We start from the raw sequence: 23664 nt of genomic DNA, 5'->3' as shown, positions 1-23664 counted from the left end.
TAGTACTAATTTATTGAATCATGTGTCTGTTGTTACATTTATGGCTTTTTGGTAGTAGTGAATTCCCAGTTTTAGAATGGCAGACTTGAAGAACAAAATATGTAATGTGCCAATATGGTCAAACTAGAAGCCCATCTGACCCCCTTTACCTAGTCCTGTCCCCCATATGAGCACACAAAGAAAAGAGTAAGGACTGGTTATGATTCTTCAATGAATTTAAAGCAAGTATGTTTAGCAAAGATACTAGGTTAAAGGCAGAATAGTTGCAAGTGACACTTGAAATACACCAGTAGGGGAAATAGGACTCAAATCTTTCTCCATCTGCTTTCATCTCTAAAGCAAAAGCAATAATTTAACACTGTTATTTGAAATTCATCTATGCTGAACTGAGAATGAGCTGCTATTGATGCATTGCAAAAAACAATGAGTGGTAGGATATTAAAGTGAGGAATCTGCTACTTGCCCCTCTCACAAGGGATGTTGCCATTATCAGAGTCCTTCATGCTGAGCAGTTAAATAATAATCCCAAATGGAAACCATGACCCATTGCATTAGCCCTGGAACTTGCTCTCTGTAATATCAGCAACTGTAATATTTTTAGAAATTACCATGATCTACATGGTAAGGGATGCAGGCCGGCTGAAAGTGCACTATTATAAAGCAGAGATACTATTGGACTTTGTGAAATCTTAAATGCTATAAATAAAAAACAATTGTGCTCAAGAAAATTAAAGTCAACTGAAAGAATGAGAGAACTATATTTTAGGACAAGTAACCCCATTAGGGGGATTTACTCAAAAAGAAAGGAAAAACACGATTTCTGTCAAGACTTATTTTCCAAGTTTTCTGGCCCTTGTTCATGCATGAATCTCTATGGACAGAAGGTGTGGGGCAGTAAGACGTGGACTCAGCAGTATGGGCTTGTGCGTCTGAGTCCCAGCTCTCCATGACCTCATGCAAGGCACCACTTCTTTGAACTCAGTTTCCTCATTTATAAATAGGTATAATTATAATTTTATATATATACAAAAGTAATTTGAGTGAAAGGATTCATCTGTTGGCATCTGGGATCCTTGAATTTCACATGCCATGTCCATTATTATCATTACAGTTGATGCTAATTACCAAGAAAATAGTACTAGTTTATTGATTCATGTGTCTGTTGTTACATTTATGGCTTCTTGGTAGTAGTGAATTCCCAGTTTTAGGATGGCAGACTTGAATATATATATATCAGTGCTACATATAATTAGGGTCAAATGAGATAATAAACTATGAACATGGCACATAAGTTATTCATCACAAAAAATATAGTCTATGTCTAAATTTTCCCCACAGAAGTGTTTTATATGGCCCCCACGGTGTTTTCAATTCTTTACTAGCTGTCAGCATTAACAAGTCAGATGGTTAACCTTAAAACTCTGAATTTTCAGTTTATCTTGAAAGACTAACAAGACCAGGTCCGTGTTCCTCATAGCAGCAGGTACCTGGAGTAGGAACCTTCCTTTGCTTGCTTACTCTGGACAGGGAAGGCATTCACCATTTTGCCACAACCCCCACCCCTAGTCTCCTTCTTTCATTTACTTTACCTCCCTGGCCCCACTCAACATTTGAATTAGTGATTCCTAGTGCAGTGTTAACTCTCTGTGTGCTTGTGATCATTTAGATGGCACTAACTTCTCCGGTCTGTTTCTTTCCTTTCTTAAGAACACTGGTTATTTGTGTTGTCCACCTACTTATATCACATACAACCTTTGTGGATCCATCACAGGAATGATAACATTCTTACATTCATTTGTGTTCTTTTGTCAATCTTCTCATAATGACATCTCAAGAATGCTATGGTTAACTAAATAAATCATCATTAGCAAGATATCTCCAGGTTAGAATGGAGATAGAAAGGTCATTTACTTGGGTCCATTTTTACGTGTTCTCTATGGAAAATCCCACCTTTTTCTCACTGTGCTCTTTTATTCAGTCACTAGATTTCCTATAGCACTCTGCCTTTCCACCCCTCACCACTTCATACCCTGTGGTCTATCCATTTCCAAATACACCATGCAGAAACCTAGAGTTCACCCATCCAGCAGAGGACCCCTCCACCCACTTAATAGGTCGACTCAATGTCATCTCCTTAATATTCCCTTCCTGGTTACTTTAATGATGTTGTCATGTTTTCTCTGTGCTTCTATTGAGTCTTGTGCTACTTTAACCATAGTAGTAATAATACCAGTTATATTTGTCCGTGCTTTGAGAATAAGAAACATCTTTATATAGGACATCAGCCACAATATGTGTTACATAATAGATGTTGAATTTAAAAATGTGTTGAATGGAAAAATGAATGAATCAGTATATTTGAGGCAACTTAAAATTTAAGGAAATTTTATTCAAATGAGAAGAGTAGGATGTCCTCAAATTCAAAACTTGAGTCTGAAGGGCATCCAACAAGATAGTAAAATAACATGTGAATTTTAATTGATCAAATTATTTAATAGAATATGGCTAATCAACAAGCTAGACCTGGTCTTTGAAAAATATGGAATATATATATATATATATATATATATATATATATAAAATATGGGATATATTTTTATATATATTAAATATATATATATTTACAGTCTGTTATGAAAATGTAGTAGACTTTAAAAGCCACATAAGGATATAAACTTGGATTTCTTGAAGGCCACATATTGAGACATGACTACATAAAATTAGCTGGTTTGGGTGCCTTATAATGCCCCAAAATGTTGCCAGTAGGTAGTAAGATCAGAAAATTGTATACCAAATTTCAAAAGTGGTGATCTTATATTTTATGACTAATATTCTAAAAATCTGCTTTCTTCTATCTCTCTCTCTATTCCATCAATTAAAGAGGCTAAATATAATTACATATTTAAAGTATGCCAACACAGTAAAAATTAATAAATATCTCCCTTCTTTTGATTTCTCCCTTCATCTCTAGCTTTTACTTCCCTTTAGTCTGCCTATATTTATTTTTTCTCCTCCAATTCAAATCTCTGGTTGTTTTCTTCTTTCTTATTTTTTTTCTCAAAAGGCCTAATATATAGAACTGACTTGCCATATATTATTTCTTATATTTCTTGACTTTAAATTCTTAGTCCTAATTTTTTAAATCAAGTAAGTTAGATGCTATACATTTTATAGCTTGGTATTGTTTTCCCTCTATGTTGATTACTATTGATTGATTGCAAATAAGTTAAGAGACTTCTTAACTCTTGAGGAATCAACAAACTACCTAGAGCCAAATTCAGCCCATTTTTGTACATGAGCTAAAAATAATCTTTAATTTTTCAATTGGTGGGAAAGGGAGATGAGTCATATTTTGTAACAAGTGAAAATTACATGAAATTTAATTTTAATGTCCACAAGTAAAAATTTTATCAGAATACCACCATCTCACTTTTTTACATATTATCTATGGCTATTTACATACTGTAGCAGCTGAAGTAAATAGTGACTACTTTATGGTCTCTTCCATTTTTTCACTTTTCAGTTAACAATCTAGTATAGCAAAAATCATAGCTTTAGATATTATGGTTATAACATTGCTAGGCCCACTTAACACCTCCTTCATCTAGATGATTCCTGATCCATTAATACAAATAGCAAACAAATTACTGAAATCCATAACTTGCTCAAATAAATTTCTTTTATCAATGCATAAAACATATGGAAGAAAGAGAGGCTTAATATAGCAAGTTCACAAGGAAAACCTGGATCATAGGTAAAAAATGTCACATGTCAAACTTAACTATCAAAAGCCAATTAGGATACAGAACACAGAACCTCAGAATTTTTCATTAGCAACATAGATTGTTTCCTTATTAAAAGGAAATGAAAAATAAAAATCATAGGAGAATTTTAGGAAAGCCAGACTTTTACTATTCTGAACCTTTCCTACAGTTAGGTTTATGGGCATTAAAAAGCAGGCTGCACTTCTCTGTGTCTTCCAATTTAGGCAGCAAGTACCATTTTTAAAGGCTTCACATTCTTTGGTAGAAAAAATTATTTATGATTTTTCAAAGCAATGAAAATTGGCTTGGAGGAATTTCTATAATGTACTGTGGAACAAAGAAAGCAAGACTAGTACCTAGTCTGACCCCCTTTTTAAATAAAATAATTCCAAATAAACCCTTGAATGAATACACATACACATATACAGACATACATAAAATATTATATGATAGAATTTATGATATGTATCATATGAGATTGAAGATATCTGTGATTGCATATATATTAGTTATTAAAGTTGGTTGCATGATTGAGAATAATGGGCTGCTGTGGGAAGGTAGAAGAAGCTAATATATATATGAATCCATAGATGTAACGTTACATGGATGAATAAAGACATACATGAAAGCATCTTGACCAAAAGAAGAAAAAAAGAAATTAACTGTTTTCAAAACTGAAATTTTTGTTAGAATTCTATTTTTAGTTTTGTAAATACCTTTATTTATTTAATTATTGTATTGTATTTTTCTTTTTTTTTCTTTTTTTATTGGTTGTTCAAAACATTACAAAGCTCCTGACATATCATATTTCATACATTAGATTCAAGTGGGTTATGAACTCCCATTTTTATCCCATATACAGATTGCAGAATCACATCGGTTATACATCCACATTTTTACATAATGCCCTATTAGTAACTGTTGTATTCTGCTACCTTTCCTATCCTCTACTATCCCCCCTCCCCTCCCCTCCCATCTTTTCTCTCTACCCCTGTATTGTATTTTTTTTCTGATGTTGGGTCTTGCACGCACTAAGAAAGTGCTTTCCTACTGATCTACATCCTTAGCCCAAATACTTTTATTGTAATTGATACACATTTGTGCATATCTATGGCATGCAGTGTGATGTATATACATGTAATATGTGTAAATATATATGCAATATGTAATGATCAGATCAGAGTAATTAGCATATCCATCATCTCAAATATTTGTCATTTCATTGTGTTAGGAACATTCAAAATCCTCTCTTCTAACTATTTTGAAATCTACAATAAGAATGATTGAGCAGTAGTTCTACAGAAAGAGTTACCTCAACAGTAACATTTTTTAACCCACCTATATTGACAGAATAATTGCCATGGGAACACATGGCAAGAATGAAATAGCTTCCAAAAGACTTCAAATCAGAAAACAGAAAAACAAATTTTTCCTGTTTTGTTTATTTGCCTGCCAACAAATTATGTTCTGTTTTCCACTGCATAGATATGTTCTAGAGCTGCAGAAAAGTTGGTTCTTAGGAAAGGAATAGCAATCTAATTTTTTATGTTTTTGTCCTTTATTGTGATAGAAATAGTTTCCCCTTCCTTGTCTGCCTATCTCATGCGCCCTATGTTCCCAAACACATGTGGGTTCACATTCCCAGTAATAAATCATGTGAACTACATATTTTGCAGCAGCCAACTCAGCAGAGAAGTGCTCCTGACATCTCCTTCACCATTGATGCAAATAAGCAACAAAGGCAGCTGATTGCAGAACTAGAAAACAAGAACAGGTAAGGCTTAACAGACATGCTGGCTTTTTTGATCAAACTGTGCATTCATTAATAACCTATAGCCTGGAATTTCACACTGTATGCATATTTAAGGGAGGGCATCTTGAGTCAGTGATGTTGGCTTCTGGAAAGCTGAGTCTTTATATCTTCAGATCTACAGAAATTTCATGAGAAAACTCTGTGTGTGTGTGTGTGTGTGTGTGTGTGTGTGTTTCTGAGATGGCAAAAAAAAATTAATGCTGTACTTCTAGACACTCTTATTCCCTTTCTCTGACACATCTGTTTTTGTTAACAAGCTACATGCAGTAGAGCCCTCCTTGGTGCTAGGCAAAGTTTATCCCTCTCACCCAGAGACACGGAGGAGGCTCATCAAAGAGGCTTCCTGTAAGGATCCAGACTAAAGATGCACTTGGAATGATACCATCATCCCCCAGTTTTTCACCCCAAACATCTCCATGTCCACTCCATAGCAGGTCCTTTCTCTATTCAACACAGATTGGTTCTATTGATTCTGTCTCCATAGCCTGTCCTGAAAACTGTCCTCTTCATCTTCATCACCAACACCCAATCCAATCTGCCATTTTTTAACACATAAATCAGATCATGTTATTATTCCCACATTGAAACCTCTGAAGATTTTCGATCACACTTTGATTCAAACCAACTTCTTTCACCATAGGTTTTAAGGTCCTACCTCACCTGGCTCCTGCCTGCCTTACCACCATAAGATTCCACTGCCCATCACACTCCAGATTTGAGCAGCTGCTTCTTTTGCTCTAGTAGTTCTTTTAACCCAGAAAGCTCTTCCTGTGGGTCTCTGCAGGATGGTTCCTTCCAGTCATTCAGTACTCTGTTCAAGTGCTACCTCCTAAAAAACATCTATCTAGTCTTTCACACTACTTCCTACCCCAGTGACAATTTCTATTAAATCTCGTGTGTGTGTGTGTGTGTGTGTGTGAGAGAGAGAGAGAGAGAGAGAGAGAGAGAGAGAGAGAGAGAAGAGAAGAGAAGAGAAGAGAAGAGAAGAGAAGAGAAGAGAAGAGAAGAGAAGAGAAGAGAAGAGGACTTACCACTATCTGAAATAATCTTATTTAGGAGTTTGCTTCCTTGCTTGTTTTCTGTCTTCCTTCACTGAAATGGAAGTTCTTTGAGAACAGAAGCCCGTGGGGCTCAGAACCATTCCTGGCACATTGCAGATGCTTAGGAGTACCCTGAATGAAAAAAATAATGAATAGTTGAGTCAGCTCTCAAACTCAGTGCTGAGTAAGCCCAGAACAGGAACTGTGCATATATTCCATATTTCTTGAAATGACATTACAAGATTTAAACATTTAATCCTATCTGAAACACTGATATCATTTTTGAGGTTATGGGGTAAAGGAGGAGGATATGATGATGACTTCAAACCTATAGAGGTTTACCTGAGAATTTTGCAGTAAGTGCATTTACTTCAAAAGCATTCTTTGAAGTTCTATAGATAAAAATTTAAAGGAAGGTGCCAACTGTTGGCACATTCTCCTACTTTTTATAGCAAAAACATTTTTTGTTTAATTGTCCCAGGACCGATCTCTCATCATTAGGAGACTACCAATTAGAATGGAAATAGTCCCATAAATGTGACACCAGGACTTTATAGCCTTTGAAATTATTACTCTCTGCTGACCTCCCAAAGAGATGTGCCCTATGTGATCCCTCTCAACTTCCCAAGTAATAGGAGGCAAAATTTTTAAAGGGAGAAAATGAAAGCATGGTGAAGAGTTAGGAAAAAATTGCCCATATAAATTGAAATTGGTTCAGGATAGTTGCAAGTCTGTGAAACTGCTTGTTTTATTTTGTATTCCTTCTATTGTATCTACTTATGTGAAAATAATTGTCCTAAGTCAGAAAAAGCATTTGAGAGAAGGAAGTGATTTCAAATGAGCCAAGGCACTTAATATCCAGTATGAGAAACAATGCAAAGAAAGGAAAGGGCAGGTAGTTGGAGGCGAAGGTCAAGTGGGAGCAGGGAGGCACTGGAGAAAGCACGTGAACTGCCAGCCGGAGGGTTCAGAGCCAACAATGCAAACGAACCGCTGTGCTACCCAGGTCTTGGAATGGTTGTGTGAGTGTTGATGGTGATGGGGAGTAGAGGCCATGTTCAGATGTTGTCTCGATGCCTTACACCAATTTGGGCACCAAAAAGGGTACAGAAAAAGAAAAATGGACCAGTTTTTAATTCTTGGCTTAATCCAAAATTTCAACTCCTTTAGGGGAAAAAAAAAAAACCTTCACAAATATTAGAATTGAAATGCAGAGTGTTTTTTTTTCTTTTTACTCGACAAAGTAAACCTATAACATGTGACATGAAAGGTTTTTTCAAATTAGTCGGAATAATAGGCTTCGGTACATCAGTGAGTGCCTCATAATAAAGTCAACAGAGAGAGCAAAACAAAAAGCAGGATAGGAGGGACCCATGGATGGACTCATCTGGAATTGGAAGGCCAAGACGCTTGAGGCCTGATTCTAGAGAAGTAGAGGCCACTTTCTAGAGAAGGGTTTGGCTTTCTAGATGGTCCTTTTATTCAGTTTCTAACGGGCATCATGCCTTACCCACTTCTCCAACCCTTAGACCCTTTTCTCTAAAACTTGCTATGACTGCTAACCAGCAAAGTGCCATCGAATGAGGGAAGGTTCAAAGCTGGGATTGATAACATCCAACCATAGATGCCAGGTGGCAGAAATAAGAAACCTGGGTCTTTGTTTCAAGGTGCTGAAAAGAGATCAGTGACAATCTTATATATTTATAGAACACATAGACAATTATTGTTTCATTTCATACTCAGAAGAGGCCTTTGAAGTGGACAGAATGACTATTATCATCCCCATGCTACGAATTAAAATTAAAAAGTGAAGTGTCACTTCTGCTTTTTTTTCCCAGTGATGGTGATCCACTTCACCACCACTGTGGTCTGGGTAGGTGGGGTAAACTTTGTGGAAAAGATGGGGTTTTAGTTGCACATATAAAAATAGTGAAATCTGGCAGTGCAAGATGGAAGATAGATTTACTAGTAAAAATACCCATAAAGTTTGAGAAAAGTACTGAAGATACTTGTCAGGCTAGCACCAAGATGTAGAGATGAATAGTAAAATGGAAACATTAATATACAAATCTTGTAGATCAGGCCAGAGATTCTGAATTTTATAATGTCACGATGGAAAGCAGCAGTCAGGACATATTGCATTTACAAGAAGTTCGCTAGAAACTGAAAGGGAGGAAGACATATTTTAAGTAGGTGATGCTGAGATAGGATTAATGGAACCAAAACAGGAGGTGGTTAGAAAAAAGAAATATTGTGGAATGTTTCTTTATGAGATTCTTCAGTGTTTACTTCTAAACTTTCTATCAGAAATTTTCCAAAGTTAATCTTCATACCACCCAGATTTCTTTCTCTGATCCCCACCACTCACAAAAAAAAAATTGTTGTAATATAAAGAGGAAAGTTAGAGTTTGGATCTCTGAGTAGGAGATACAATGTCAAGATTAAAGAGCTGTTTGTGCAATATTGGGAGGAACAGATCAAACCTGGCCTGAGTTTCCACAAGGGTCAACTTCACTTTTACATCCCTTCCTAGAAAGAAAAGACTAGTAACATTCACCAGTCCATGAAATATCTCATCTTGGTTGCAACATGCTCTTCCACCTCTCCAGAGAGCTTTATTTTCCCACTCAGTCCTCTACTCCCACTGGGGCATGGGTGTCGATCACTTGAGGGGGAATAGGGACTTACTTCCTCTGAGGAAAGACCCCAGGGATATCTGCCTTCAGGTGAAATCTATTTCTGTTTCCAAAAAGTACCATGAATATTCTAACCACCATGGCTTTCTTGCACTCTCTGCATATATGTTTCTAGGACCAGAGAGAAAAAAAAAAGAAGTCAGAATGAGAAGGATAGTAGAAAGAGAACTTCATCCTGTGTCTGAGTTCTTTCATGATTCCTAGAGTTTCCAGTTTATTCCTGAGGAGTAGCTGCTAGCCCATTCTGAACTCGTCTCTCTAAACCAGCAGCCTCATGCTCTGCAAAGACTCCAGGGCCCTGTTCCAGAGGATTATCCAGGTCACACTCCTGCACCATAGAAATTCACTCCAGGTCCCATGGTCACCACAGTGACCGTGAACCCAATAATCAGACAGACCTCTGAGCTTAAGAGGAGGATAGTTTCTCACTTTGCTTCATGACTGTTTACCCTAACTAATTCATGAACAGGTGCTGTAGCTTTCCATCACTGTGACAAGACACCTGAGAGAATTAACTTCAAAGGAGGAAATGTTGATTTTGGCTCATGGTTTCAGAGGTTTTCGTCGTTGGTTGGCTCCATTGCTGTTGGGTCTGTGGCAAGGCAGGACATGATGGAAGCGCATAGTGCAGGACATGAGTTCACATCATGGCAGCCAGGCATCAGAGAGAGGAAGGAGCAGACCCAAATGAAGGCAAATATCCTGGGATTATTTCCACAAAGGAAGTCCCAGTTCCCCCTCAAATATCCTATCCCCATGCCCCAGTGGAAGCAGAGGACTGGGAGGAGGAAACAAAGTGCTACGGAGAGGTGAAAGAGCAGATTAAGACTGCAGCCAAGATGAGATATTTAATGGAGCTTATCAATTTTTACTAATATCTTCTTCAAGAATACTAACCCCTAGTGACCTTCCTTCCTTCCCCCAGATCCCACTTCCTAAAGGCTCTGCCACCTCCCAATAGTGCCACAGGTTGGGGACCAAGCTTCCAACACATGGGCCTTTGGGAGCATTCTAGATCCAAACTACAGCATCCTGTCAGCCGTGATCATTTGAGAGGGTAATGTTTCCTTATAGGACCCTGGGAGAAGCCGGGCTCTTGAGAGCCTGCCTAGAATAGACCAGTCAAAGCAAGTGCCAGAAACAGAAGCAGTCTGATGTACAGCATTTGAAGCTAGCCGGCCTGAGCTCAAATCGCCTCCAACACCTGCTTGTTCTTACACGCGAACAAATCTTTTAACCGCTCTATTCCTTGATTTCCCCACCCGTGAAACAGAGATAATAATAGTATCTAAATATCATAGAACTGTTATCGGGTGAAATAAGATTACACAAGACTGCACAGTTCTACCAATGCAGGTTATGTATTGTTTCATTATATTTTTTTCCTTGCCAGAACTCTGTAGTTGAACCACTGAGTTACAATCCAGCCTTTTCTGCACACCCATGAAAGGTGTAATGGCTCACTGTTAATTAGCCTCCTGGTCCCACCGTGTTTAGGAAATAGACATACATCTTCCCTTCCAATGGAAAATCACGGAGCTTCTCTCTTTTGGTTATTTTGAGAAATAATAAATTATAAACTATAGCACCTCCTGTGCTAGAGAACACTAGAACTTATCCCTTACTAACTATATTTTGGTACCTGTTATCCAACCAAGAGGAGTTTGAAGGTTCCCAATACAAAAAAAAAAAAAGAAAAGAAAAGAAAAAGAAAGAAAGAAATGCTAGTTACCCTGATTTGATCACACACACACACACACACACACACACACACATAAAATTATCACATCATAACCCATATAGATGCACAATTACTGTGCCATTTAGAATTATTTTAACAATGGAATGCCATCCCCCTGGCTCACCAAGTTTACCTTCCATTCTCAATCTTTGTTCTGTCTTACTGTGACTTGTGCATTTTGATAAGGAGGAGACTGACACCCCTAGTCCCCAAGAACATGTGACTTGTAACCTTGCTTAATGGCTTCTGATTCACTTAGGGATAATTGGATTTGTACTGGGCGCATATCATTTATGGCCAGCTTAATGTTCAACCAAAAGCAGGGCAGCCCAGGCCTCAACATCAATAACAGGCTGACATGTCTCACCCCCTGACAGAGGTCACACCAATAGCACTCTATGTCACAGACTCAATTACATGAATCCTTTTAAAAGCACTTTCCTTCTCAGGCTGCCCTCATTGAGATCAGTGGTTAAAGCTGAAAATGTTAAGGAAAAAAAGAGAGAATGTTGCCTAACTCGGGGCATCTCAGAAAAATTCGGTGAGAAGAATGTTATTCTTAGTGAGAGAATGAGGTTATTTAGTTTTGTGCAATGAGCACCATTTATCCTTCTTTTCCCTCCAAGCACCTCTTACTTGATAGCCGTGTGCTTTATGGTGTCAGAGTGTGATCATAAATAATAGGAAGATACATTTTTGTCTCTTAAGCAGTGCACTCATCAAAGTTGGACACATTACCACAGCACTCCATGACTTCCTGGAGAGATGATTAGGTCCTGGGGATAACACTCCGTGACAGCCTGCAGAGCCTTCATGGTGTGACAGGCCACGTGGAGGTGAAAGCAGCCCTCCCCTCACCCCAGCACCCACTCGGCTACACCAGGGCCTCCTAAACATACACAGTCTGCTGATTAGTAAGAGTGGGTTCTGCTCCCAAACAGAATGATCCCTTTGCTCTGTGTTCTGGTAGATCACTCTGCTCAGAGGCTGGTGTCCCAGAAGTTAACTGACCCTGGTTTCTCACCTTCTCCTCTTTCCCAAGAGAAATCTTACAGGAGATCCAGAGGCTGCGGCTAGAACATGAGCAAGCGTCTCAGCCCACACCAGAGAAGGCGCAGCAAAACCCCACCCTGCTGGCAGAGCTCCGGCTCCTCAGGTAAGCCAGTGCCCCAGTCACCGCAGGCCATAGGAACATTCGAGATTCGGAATACGGCCGAACAGTGTCTAGCCGGGAAATGGCCCTGAGCCACTATAACTGCCAATATTTCTTTCTTTTTTCTATTATTATTATTATTATTATTATTATTTGTACTGGGGATTGAACCCAGGGGCATTTTACCACTGAAATACATCCTCACCCCTTTTTTATTTTATTCTGAGAGAGGATCTTGCTAAATTGCTGAGGTTGACCTTGAATTTGTAATCCTCTTGCCTGAGCCTCACAAGTTGCTGGAATTGTATATGCATGCCATAACACCCAGATGTTTGGTTTTAAATATTTAATAGAATACACCTAATTGCTGATATTTGGGCAATTTGGAAAGAAGTTTATGTTATTCTTTTTGTTTATTTGTTATTTTTGGATATACATGATAGTAGGGTATATCTTGATATATTATACATACATGGAGTGGCAACCCTTAAAATTTTGATCCTATTTTTGTGGTTGAACATGATGTGGAGTTACACTGGTCGTGTATTCACATATGAGCATAGGAAAGTTATGTCCAGTTCATTCTACTATCTTTCCTATTCCCATCCCCTTACCCTCACCCTTCATTCCCCTTTGTCTACTCCAATGAACTTCTCTACTTTCCCTCCCTACCCTCCCTTGTTATGGGTTAGGATCCACATATCGGAGAGAATATATGATCTTTGGATTTCTGAGACTGACTTATTTCACTTAGCATGATATTCTCCACTTCCACCATCAATTTACTGGCAAATGCCATAATATCATTCTTCTTTACAGCTGAGTAATATTCCATTATGTTTATATACCACATTTTTTTATCCATTCATCTGTTGAAGGGCCTCTAGGTTGGTTCCAAAGCTTGGCTATTGTGAATTGATGTTATTCTTTTAGTACATACAAATAAAAGGAATGTATTCCTTAGATCAGAAAGAAAAATCTCATTGGGAAAAAAAATTTAACTCAGCTTTTTTTAGTTGTTTGTATTATTAACAGCATGTTGATGTTACAAATTTTTCACAAAACAAACACATCAACAGCTGCATAAACATCACAGTTTTCTAAATTTGAAATTTTACACGTAATTCATAAAAGGCAACCGTTTTGTCTAAATCATGATCCCTAATAGCTTTACATACAGATTTCAAAAATTAGTCATCATACCTTCTTATTCTGCAAATGAATGAAAGAGCTTTGTCTTGTCTGTCATAATAGAATATTTGGGTTGAAAGGGACCTGGAGAGCCATCTGACTCAACCCCTGAGTTTCAGCACATTCTCAGAATCAGCTGAGAGTAGCTGGCCTTAGATTAGGGCCAGAGTTGCCCCCGCTTACTCCCACGCCCCCTCTCCACCTCATCAGTCCGGCTGAGCACTATGCCTTGAATATGGCAGCTACTCAAATGTATCTGTGTATGAAACAACACTAGAATAAATTCAAAGGCATTCCCTCTCAGAAATGGCATCTTGAGCATTCACAAGGCACTTTTAATTAGCAAGAATTACCTTTTTTTAATCCTTCTGTTAGGGTGCCAAGTACATTCCAGGTATATATCTATAACTCTGAAACAGACGTTTTATAGTAAATACAGATGCCTCTTCTCAAAAACCCTTATCAGAACTAGTGCTATTTTCTTCCTCCCTACAAAGAAACTAAATTAAGCAGGTTCTGTGTGACTGTGTTTGGATTTTACCAAATCCCTATTGATTACTGTCGTGGATGTTTTTGGGGGTTTCCATCCCAACCCTGCTTTTCAGACGTGGTAACATGAGCACCTTCTCTTCTGCTGGGATCCACTGTGCCCTTCCCAAGCCCATGACTGGAGGAGATCCTGTAAAGGCTTCTCTTGTGGGAAAGACATCTGCAGAACCTGCAGCTTATGGGGCTGCTCAATGGGGAGAGATCACTTCATACTTTTGGATAATAAATTTAACAAAAGAAACAGGAATTCTTCCTTCTCAGCCTATATGCTTTCTGCCCTGCCCTCAATGCCATGTACTAGACATCCTTACACAATCTACTACACTATTACCTAGAAAAGGTGGAAATGAAAAGAAGGTAAAAGTGATGTTTTATATCATCTTCATTAAAGGCATTTAAAAGTGAGTCCCTATTAACTCTCCATTGTCAAATAAGGTTATGGAGGTCTTCCGCACTCACAAGTTGGAAGTTAAATCTAATATACACAGAAAGAGAACCAAAAAAAAAAACCCAGATGGAAATAGAGTAGTCATTCATCTTCCAGGTCAGGGTAGTCTCTGCCTGAATTTTTTTTTTAATCTTTTCCATTGTGCATCCTATGCTCCATGGGAGATGACTAAAAATTTTTCATAAGCAGTTTCGTTGGTTGCTCCATCTAGCCTTTGTTTCTGAAAGTATTCCCTTTCATATGAGAGAGACAGAGAGAGTCCAGGAAGTCATCTGGATAGACTTGTGTCTATTTTCTAACTGATACTTCTTCCCTCCTTAATGGGTCATCTTGGAATAGACTGATCATTCTGACCACCCGCCTGGCCCTGACTTGTGGGCATCCTGTGACTCCAGCTGAGCCCAAGGCTGCACTAAGGAGTCTGGATTGGCCTTCCTGTCATCTGCAAAGCCAGCTGACTTGCTTGCCTGCCTCCACATTCTACACACTTCTTCTACCTGAAGGAAGAAGTAGCCTCCCTTGAAGGCTATTTCTCCAGATGCTTATAAACTACCTACTCTGTGCTGAACATTTTCACAATTTAAGGATTTCACAGATTCCCCGACATCCCAGATTAAGAAACCCTCTTCTGGTTATCCTTTTATCCTTGTGTCATTTCAGACTTTCAAAGAGCTCCAAAAGAGTGGCCTCTTGCAAAGTTCCCTTGGCCTTGGCTCCCACTGAGAGGTGGCAGTGTGAGGCAGCCGCAGGAACTCCTTACTGTAGCTGCCGTAGAGGGCCCCTCCACTACATCCTTCCTGAACCTCTTACCAAGAAACCAACTGGAGAAATGTCTTGCAGCTGGGGGCAGGGGAGAGGGAGAGAGGAGTGGAGCCTTGCTTCTCATGAATGCATAGTTTTATTTTTATCTTAAAATCTCTGACTTTCTAAATGATCATGTTTCCCTTTTTACTTTGACCACAAGGAAACTAAATGCCACATTTCCAGCCCAGATGTGGCTCTATAACAGGCATTTCTATTTGCTAGTCTGACACGTATGATGTGCTAAGCTCTCCATGCACTGTTCCATATCATTGCCATAACAAACCTGGGAGATAGACAATATTATTACACTCCTTTTACAAATGAGGGAACTGAAATTCACAGAAGTTAAATAAAAGTTGCAGATATCATACCTCTTTATTCCTCACAGTGTGTGTGTGTGTGTGTGTGTGTGTGTGTGTTTTCTAAGAAAAAAAATTATATAATCACATTACCATCCTCAATCCAGGAAGTTTAGTATGAATATATATTATTGTCTGACAGAATTTCAGGGTGGGAAAAAAGGCATGCCTTTAAAGAAGAATACATTTAGCTGTAGGAAAATAAAATCATTTTTTCATCTTTATTTTCTCATACCTCCTTGGAATGGTGGAGGCTACATTGCAGATTTGTTATTGGATTCACAATTGGTAACCACTGATGTAAACTCTTACAGAGAAGATTGAGAAAAGGCATTATGAAATGATTTCAATTGAATTAAATGCCATATTTTAAAAGATAAGTACTGTAAAATAAATGTACAATGAGATTATTTTAATGTTGACTAATTATAAGTTAATACACGTCAATTTTCTATAATAGAGCCTAGAGCCTCCCCTTAGTATTTCTTCCCTACAATGTTAGGATTTTGCCTTGACCTTCTCAAGGTGTTCTTGTGGCAAGTGGGCAAAAAATTATAAAGTAGTCTTAAGATGAAAACTGGAAATAAATCAGAAACACTACCTACTCGTGTCCAAAGTCTTTTGTGAGTGTATCTGGAACACCATGAGCACACAAGGTCAAGGAAAAACAGTCAATGGCTTTGCCGTTGAAGAATATTTTTGAATGGGGCAAGACTTACAAAATTAGAATGCTTCAGCCCAAGGAGACAGGCTAAAATAAGAAACCACTAAAGTCTACAAAATTATGATGTTCCTGATCCTCTGGATTCAGAAAAGAGACAACTATAAAGGAAATTAAAGGAAGAAGCACTTCATGAGTAAGCCATGAGTAGCAAGAAAGGCTAAAAATAAAAATATATTCAGAAAGGATTGAGAATTTTATAAATTTTAAATTTAGAATTTATTGTAGAAAAAGCCTATATGAAAGCAAATAAGAAATGTCTCATTTATACCTCTAACCTGTCTTCCCATAAATATCTTTCAACGGAATGAGTCACAGACCTAACTCATGGTGACATTTTTATGTTGTCAGTTTTTATTTCAAGGTCCCTGTGATAGCTCTACTTAATATGGTGTCTGTGCCATTGAGACAGCCATGTTCATTCACACAGTAAAACATACATGGTTAAGGCATCCACACATTTTTAGAATATAAGTTCTAATATTTAAAATTCAAACAGAAGTCCTTGGGGCAAGGAAAAAGTATATATGTTACTTACTCAATGACCTTGAAATAATGGACTCAAAGTTGGTTCAGAAAGCATACATAGCCTTCAGAAATGTGAATCATTAGTATTTTTCTCCTGTCTCATTTCTTTCCCCTGTTAAAGATATTTTTGGTGCTTCTTCATGTCAACATAAATGGGAGAGTGTAGGTTGTCCTTAGTGGTTTCAATTATTGCTGACAGTTTAATACAAGTCCAGAAGAACAAAACAAAATTAAACACATCTCATATATCTTTTTCAGTTGTAGAACAATTATGTAGGAACTACTTTATTCTGACTTGAGTTTATCAAATCAAACTTAAACCAAGTAGATTGATTATAATAAGTATGCTCAATTAATATTTCACCTCTGAAGGGTACCATGTTACATACTGAGGATGGAACAGATTTTAAAAGTGCATTTATAAATCAGATTTCCAAATACTGAGGTAATCCATATTTTCTGTGAATTTACAAAAGGTATCTTGGATTTGGAGAATCTGTAGGATTGGCCCTTTTCAGTGACAATTTGGTATTTGGGTTTTGTTGTTACTGTTGTTATTTTGTCAAGAGAAGGCAATGGCACAGAATGGGATCTGTTATATAGTAAGCATTTTTAAAATAGTAACCTTTTTAAAAATTTCATTAAATGATTATTTAATATTTCATTAAATGTCTCATGTTAAGTTCTCTATAATTTTGTATGACTTTAACAAATAAAAGTACACCTCAAACTGCAATTGTTCATTCATTTGAAGACAGTTACCTGCCTGGTAACCATATCAGTGAACCACCAATGCTGTTTTCTGATAGTCTACTGGTCTCACAAAATTGGGAAATGTGATTAGCTCAGTGAATTGAATGCTGTTTCTAAAGACAATTGCTTCTTTCTCAGACAACGCAAGGATGAGCTGGAACAGAGAATGTCTGCTCTCCAGGAGAGCCGAAGAGAGCTAATGGTCCAATTGGAAGGTCTCATGAAGCTACTAAAGGTAAGACATTTCAATAAATGTTTCCCAGAACTATTACGATTTGTGTTACTGCATTTGTAAGTTTTTTGTACATAATGTACAATTTTCAATTTGCTTTTCCAATTCCTACATGTCATTTTCCCCCAAATGTTGTTACAAACTCAGATAAGGAACTATTTCTTAGACCCTTGCAACAATAGTAGTCAATTTTATAGAGCTCATTCTCACCTTTTCCTGGACCCAGGACCTTTATGGGAAACTTTTTTCTTGGCTTATTTCTAGTTCCTTTATGTCCTTGAAAGTAATAAAATGGGATTCATTTAGAAATATTTTATATTTGATCACTTTCAGCAGTTCTGACCAAATTGAACAGAGGCTAATGTCTAATTCAGAAAAATAAGATATAGCCACTAGACAATCTTGGTGATAATAATTTTATTAAAAGGAATAACTTAGCTAGGTTATCTCAGCAGTTTGGGAGGCTGAGGCAGGAGGATCGAGAGTTCAAGATCAGCTTCAGCAATTTAGTGAAGCCCTAAGCAACTCAGTGAGACCCTGTCTCTAAATAAAATACATATATTTAAATAGGGGGTGGGGCTGGAGATATGGCTCAGTGGGTAAGCACCCCTGGGTTCAATTCCTGGTCCAAAAAAAAAAAAAAAGATGAAAAACTTCAGTAAAATCTTTTATCCCATTTGTATGACTATTTCACGTGACTTATAAGGGTCTCACATACGAGTTATAAATGGGAATATTTCCTTACTCTTCTGTAGATAGAGTGTTGAATAAAGTGATCTGTGGAAGTCCTCTACAAAGTGCTATAATCTGTTACGATTCTCATTGGAAGTGGCATTCCTTCTTTGATAAAGCCTATTTCCTTCATCAGTATACATGAAACTACTTTTCATACAAATTATGGCCACATGTCCACAGTCAGCCCAGAAGTGCCCATTCCATGTGGTCATCTGTCTGATGCAATCAGGCCTGGCCAGCAGGGACTGGACCTGCCACATTCCAAAGGCAGAACTGGAACTTGTGATGGGAGAACAATGAAGGATGTATCTCTGGGCAGCTCCCAGGAGGCAGGATGTCCTGACTTGCAGCCAAGGGTCCCGCTATCCCCCAAACACCATCATTTGTTATTTCTGTATCACCTTTCCTTTCTTCTTTTTACTTCCTCTTTCTTTCTTTACTTTATATCCTTTCTTTTCCATTCTTTCTTTCCTTTTATCCTTTCTTCCCTTGTATTTCATTAATAAACTTCTTTTAAAATCTCCAGACACTATTCTTGTAACATATATTTCTTTGTTTTTCTTTACTGTTTTATTACTTAGTTAAATTTTTGTTATGCCATTTGTGTCCTCTCTAATAATCAGTTTGGGGAATGTTTTATTTCACTCAAGTGCTTTAGACCAACAAAGTGTAGAATTCAGAGTTGCCACCTATCTATGGTAAGACAGGACTAGATCATTAATAACCTTCTGCTGTTTCTGGCCTATTATCTCATTAGATGCAACAGAAAAGCTCTTTTCTGCTTCCCTTTCCAAATATATCCAATGAAGAGGTCTGAACCCATCTTGCCTTTCACCAAATGGCAGGAAACTTTCAAAAATATTCCCCTACTAGTGTTCCTAGAGTTTCTGTCACCATGACAATGAAAGCAATGGGATAGGAGTCTATTAATTTTCCAGCCATGTTGGTATCAACCTGGCCCAACTCAGCACAGCCTTTTACCAAGATGTGCAAGCACTGAGATAGACAGATGGTGCTGAGAGATGCTTGGACATGTGAGGAGGGATTGGGTCTGTAGTGTCCAATACTTAGACACTTAGGCTTGGAAATAGAGTCCCTGAGGTAGCAGAGGCCTGGACCTGCCTTAGAGCCATTGATGTTTCCCCATCTTGCCTTCCTGCACACTGTGTACCTGCTCTTACTGGAACCCTGGGTAATCTAACTATTATCGATTCAATCTTTCTGTAGGAAGAAGAACTGAAGCAGGGAGTAAGTTATGTCCCCTACTGCAGGTCTTAACTAACAGTGGAGGGGCCTGCGTCCTGCTGTTTTTCTCATTGCTTTTGCCTCTAATGTATGTCCATGCTTCAGTTTGGAAAGAAAAAAAAAAACAACAACTCATACTAATTTGCTTCCTTTTCAATGGTAGTGCTTGAATTGAAATTATAAAATTTGGCATTTCTTTTATAACTATCATGGCTGTTGGCACCAAAAGAAGACCTAATACATCTTTTAGAAGAGGGAACAAATTGGATTTTGTTGGAAACATTTTAGGTCCCCAGAGATAGAAGTATCAAATCAATTTAAACTTTTAGGGGTTGTTGATCAGACCTCTCTCTCTTAATAGAAAGACCCAGTTACTAGAGAGAGCTACACAGAGGTCAATGTTATCCCAAAACCCACAGCACACAGAAGGGAACCTCCACATCCTCTCATACCATGAATATTCAGTTCCGTTTCCATTTTACTGAAATGTTTGGAAACTCTTTTTTATAAGAATCAGGCAATTAAATCCCTGTTCATCACATAATTATTAGGCCTTCCCCCCACCCATTGCTCACCAAAATGTGCTGAATCATGTAAGACTGTACTCAGTAACTGACTGCCCACTTACCATATTTTTGGTTCTTTCCCAGTATGGAATCTCAGCTGTTGATTGACAATAATCTCTTAAAAAATAATTCACTTTCAGTCTTCCTCTTATCACAAGAATATTTCTGCTCTGGGATTTCACAAATTTGATACAACGCATTTATTTTCTGAATATAGGGGCATTGTGAACTCCCTAACCATGTCCTAAAATGGACCCTGTGTCTGACCTTGTGGTAGGGTTCAGGATCAGCAAAGGGAGCAGCATAATTAAAAATAATAATAATTATTAGATTAAATGAAAGCAAAAGAAAAGCAGCTTTAATGCCCCATGCATGTACCAAACTATGTATGACAATATATGCCACTTGCTAGTGTTATTAAAAAGTTTCACATTATTTCCATGGATCAATTAGAACTACAGCCTGTCCGATATCAACCTACCTTTTAATTTTTCTGTATGCTCTTTTCTATATTTCATTGTGTGTGTTTTTGTGTAACAAAGAATGTTTGCAAAAATGCTGGACACATTTCTACCCTTCATTCCCATGTTCTGTAAAAAAAAGGAAAGTGTTAAATCAATCTGTGATGTCAGATAATAAAAACAATGTGCTACATTATTACATTATTTTGTACTTTGTGAAAACAATTACTTTACTAAGCTTAAGTCAAATTTTAATGAGAGACAGTCCTCGTGGGTTAAGGTCACATCACTTGTACAGCCTGTATAACTGCCCCTAAATGCATACATAGAGTATTGCTATTGTACTTTCAACACACTTAGATCATGGTAGAGAAAAATGCCTTACTTGTAATACCTCTCATTGCAAACAGCCTCTTTTCTTTCCTGTCTCTTACTTTTGCATGTGCATAGAAAAAAAAAATACTGCTCAAATATAACCTTCCCCCTTCTGGGGGAGAGAGAGGGCAATTATACTGTAGTTGGTCAGCCGAGCTTCAACCCTTTCCCATGGGATCCCTTTTCTGCCATTCCAAGGCAGCACATTCTTGAGAGGCTCCCTGACCTAGGATGTTTATAAACACATAGATGCACAGAGCCAAACCATGGCAGTGCCCTTAGGGTGGTATCCCTGCCACCTCACCTTTAGCCCCATAGCTCCTCCAGCCTCTGCATCTTGGAGGGTCAGCCAGCAGTGGGTACTGCAACATTGGCACCTGAGGGCATCAGTACCACCCAGATGTCAGTTAAACATTGTCTGGGTGTTCAGAGATTTTTTCCTGCCTGTTTTATCTATTTGCTTTTATACTCAAGCCTTTCTCCACAAAGGACCTGGAGCAGCTTACAACAGAATATATAAACAAGGACTCCGTGAAATTGAAAATAGAAAAATCTAAAACTAAGAAAGAGGAAATGCAAATATGTTAATCATAAGGGACAAGGATGTTACTCTGAGCTTTCTGGCAATAAATCAAAAAAAAAAAGGAAAATATGATCCGTGGTTTCATCAGTACAGAAATACCACGCTTTAGCAGAACAAAATTTCTGTGGCATATGATACAAAAGGCAGTCTTCACTGAGAACTTTATAGAAATAGTACTGCAAACTGAAATGGAAAAATGCAGTCAAAGATTTCATGTGGCTGTTCCTTATACTGACCTTCAGTCCAAATTAAAGACAGAAATAAATCCCAGCCCTATAGAGGCAGTTCTATAAAGAAAACAAATGCCATTCAAATCTATAGACTTCTCATGGTATAACATGATCTAAGGAAAGAATTTAGAGGTTTTAGATTGGTATCTGCTTCTAAATTCTATTTTTATTTATGAACCTTTCCCCTTTGGGGACATTCTCTTTGTAAAATCAAACTTAAAACTCCCCACACAACAAATTGTGCTTGATTTAATAACCTCTCCATGCTTTATCATAAGTCTGTGTGGTTCGATGTAGTGTTTTATTATACTGGTATATATAATTCCTACTTACACTGTTTCTTGTTATGGGTAATGCATGAATTTATCCCCCTTGAGGAGAGAACATGAATTTTTAAAAAATAGTGCCTGTAATATAATATGATGATTATGGTATCACAAGCAATAAATTTCTTTTTTACAAAACTTGAATTGAAGTTATCCTACCCTCTTTCTTCTTTGTGTACCTTTAAGATTTACTGAAGGAGCCATAAAAAGAACAGTCATAAAAAGTTCAGTAATGAAGGCAGCATCTTGGATGGAATTGCAATAATAATATGTTCCTGAGTTTCTGGTGTACTACTAGTTCCAAATATTATGTGCCAGACTGACTTTGAGTTTAGAAAGTAAGGTCTCAATAATAAATTTCTATAAAAAATTACAAGGGTTAGACATGTATCACAGTGCTCCCTGCTCTTCACTTACAGCTATAAGATCTTGAGTAAGTAAATAAACTTCCTGATAACTTATTTCGAACATACTGATAATACATGGCTCATAAAATTAATTCACATATTTTTAAAGATTATGGATATGAAAGCACTCTGCAAAAATGCTAGATGGATGTCAGCTTTAACTATATATGTATGTATTTATATGTATCTAAGTATATATAAACTTTTCAAATTGGACCCATAGTTTACACAAGTACACACACACACACACAATTAACAAACAGTATCTCCATCAGGAGAAGAAATTTGAACACACTTTAAATTTGTTCATATTTCTCATAAGTGCTTATAACAGAAAAAGTAATAGAGCAATCTAATAAGATTTTCTTTTCCTGTTTCTGGTAACATAAATATCATCCTAGGTATGCTAATATTTTCAGAGCATTGCTATCACTCATGTCAGAGGAGACATTTTTGAACAGCCAATACTGAGAAATGCTGAAAGTGTCAAACTTTCTGCACCGTGTTCAACAAGAACTCCAAGATCTTCTCTGAAAGTTTTATTTGTAGCACACATTTTTTGTTTGAAAGAGCTAATTGGCACAGGATGTGTATTTTAGTCAAGGATCAAAATAAAGTTTGTGTTTATTTGCAGTGAATTCTCTTTTTGAATTTACAGTAAGGATTTACTTTGAAAACTATAGACTTTAGAATCAAATTGTTCCTCATTTGGGAGAATAATGTATGTACACTGATATGAACAGTTCAACTATTCCAGTTTAGTGGAGGAAAAAAAATTGTCAAATATCATTCCCAATTCCATCTCCTGTCCACATTCTCTTCCCTGTTTAAACTGGGTGGTCCAATTAACTCAGGAAATTCTTGTCACTCAGGTTCCAATTACTCCCAAACACACTCTGGAATATGACCAGGCCAGAAAGGACCGGTTTTGACAGCCTAGGTTT

At 37.5% G+C, this 23664-nt stretch overlaps 1 protein-coding gene across 8 annotated transcripts in view; it reads left to right on the top strand.

Moving 5' to 3' along the window:
- Window positions 1-23664, top strand: part of Dtna (dystrobrevin alpha) — a 346528-nt gene that overhangs the window by 302345 nt on the left and 20519 nt on the right. For 6 of the 8 annotated variants that reach the window (XM_026400020.2, XM_026400025.2, XM_026400023.2 and 3 more), the window contains 4 exons: window positions 5441-5538; window positions 12097-12210; window positions 17699-17795; window positions 19755-19775. In XM_026400020.2, coding sequence (XP_026255805.1) covers window positions 5441-5538; window positions 12097-12210; window positions 17699-17795; window positions 19755-19775 — 330 coding nt within the window. Of the gene's footprint in view, window positions 1-5440; window positions 5539-12096; window positions 12211-17698; window positions 17796-19754; window positions 20993-23664 lie in introns of those variants that run through there. The other 2 variants (XM_026400026.2, XM_077792226.1) reach the window with 1 other exon arrangement.

The sequence above is a fragment of the Urocitellus parryii genome, chromosome 13, assembly GCF_045843805.1.
Source record: "Urocitellus parryii isolate mUroPar1 chromosome 13, mUroPar1.hap1, whole genome shotgun sequence".
NCBI classification, from domain to species: Eukaryota; Metazoa; Chordata; class Mammalia; order Rodentia; family Sciuridae; genus Urocitellus; species Urocitellus parryii.
Note: the sequence above shows the minus strand (reverse complement) of the source record. Positions and strands in the feature narration are given on the sequence as shown.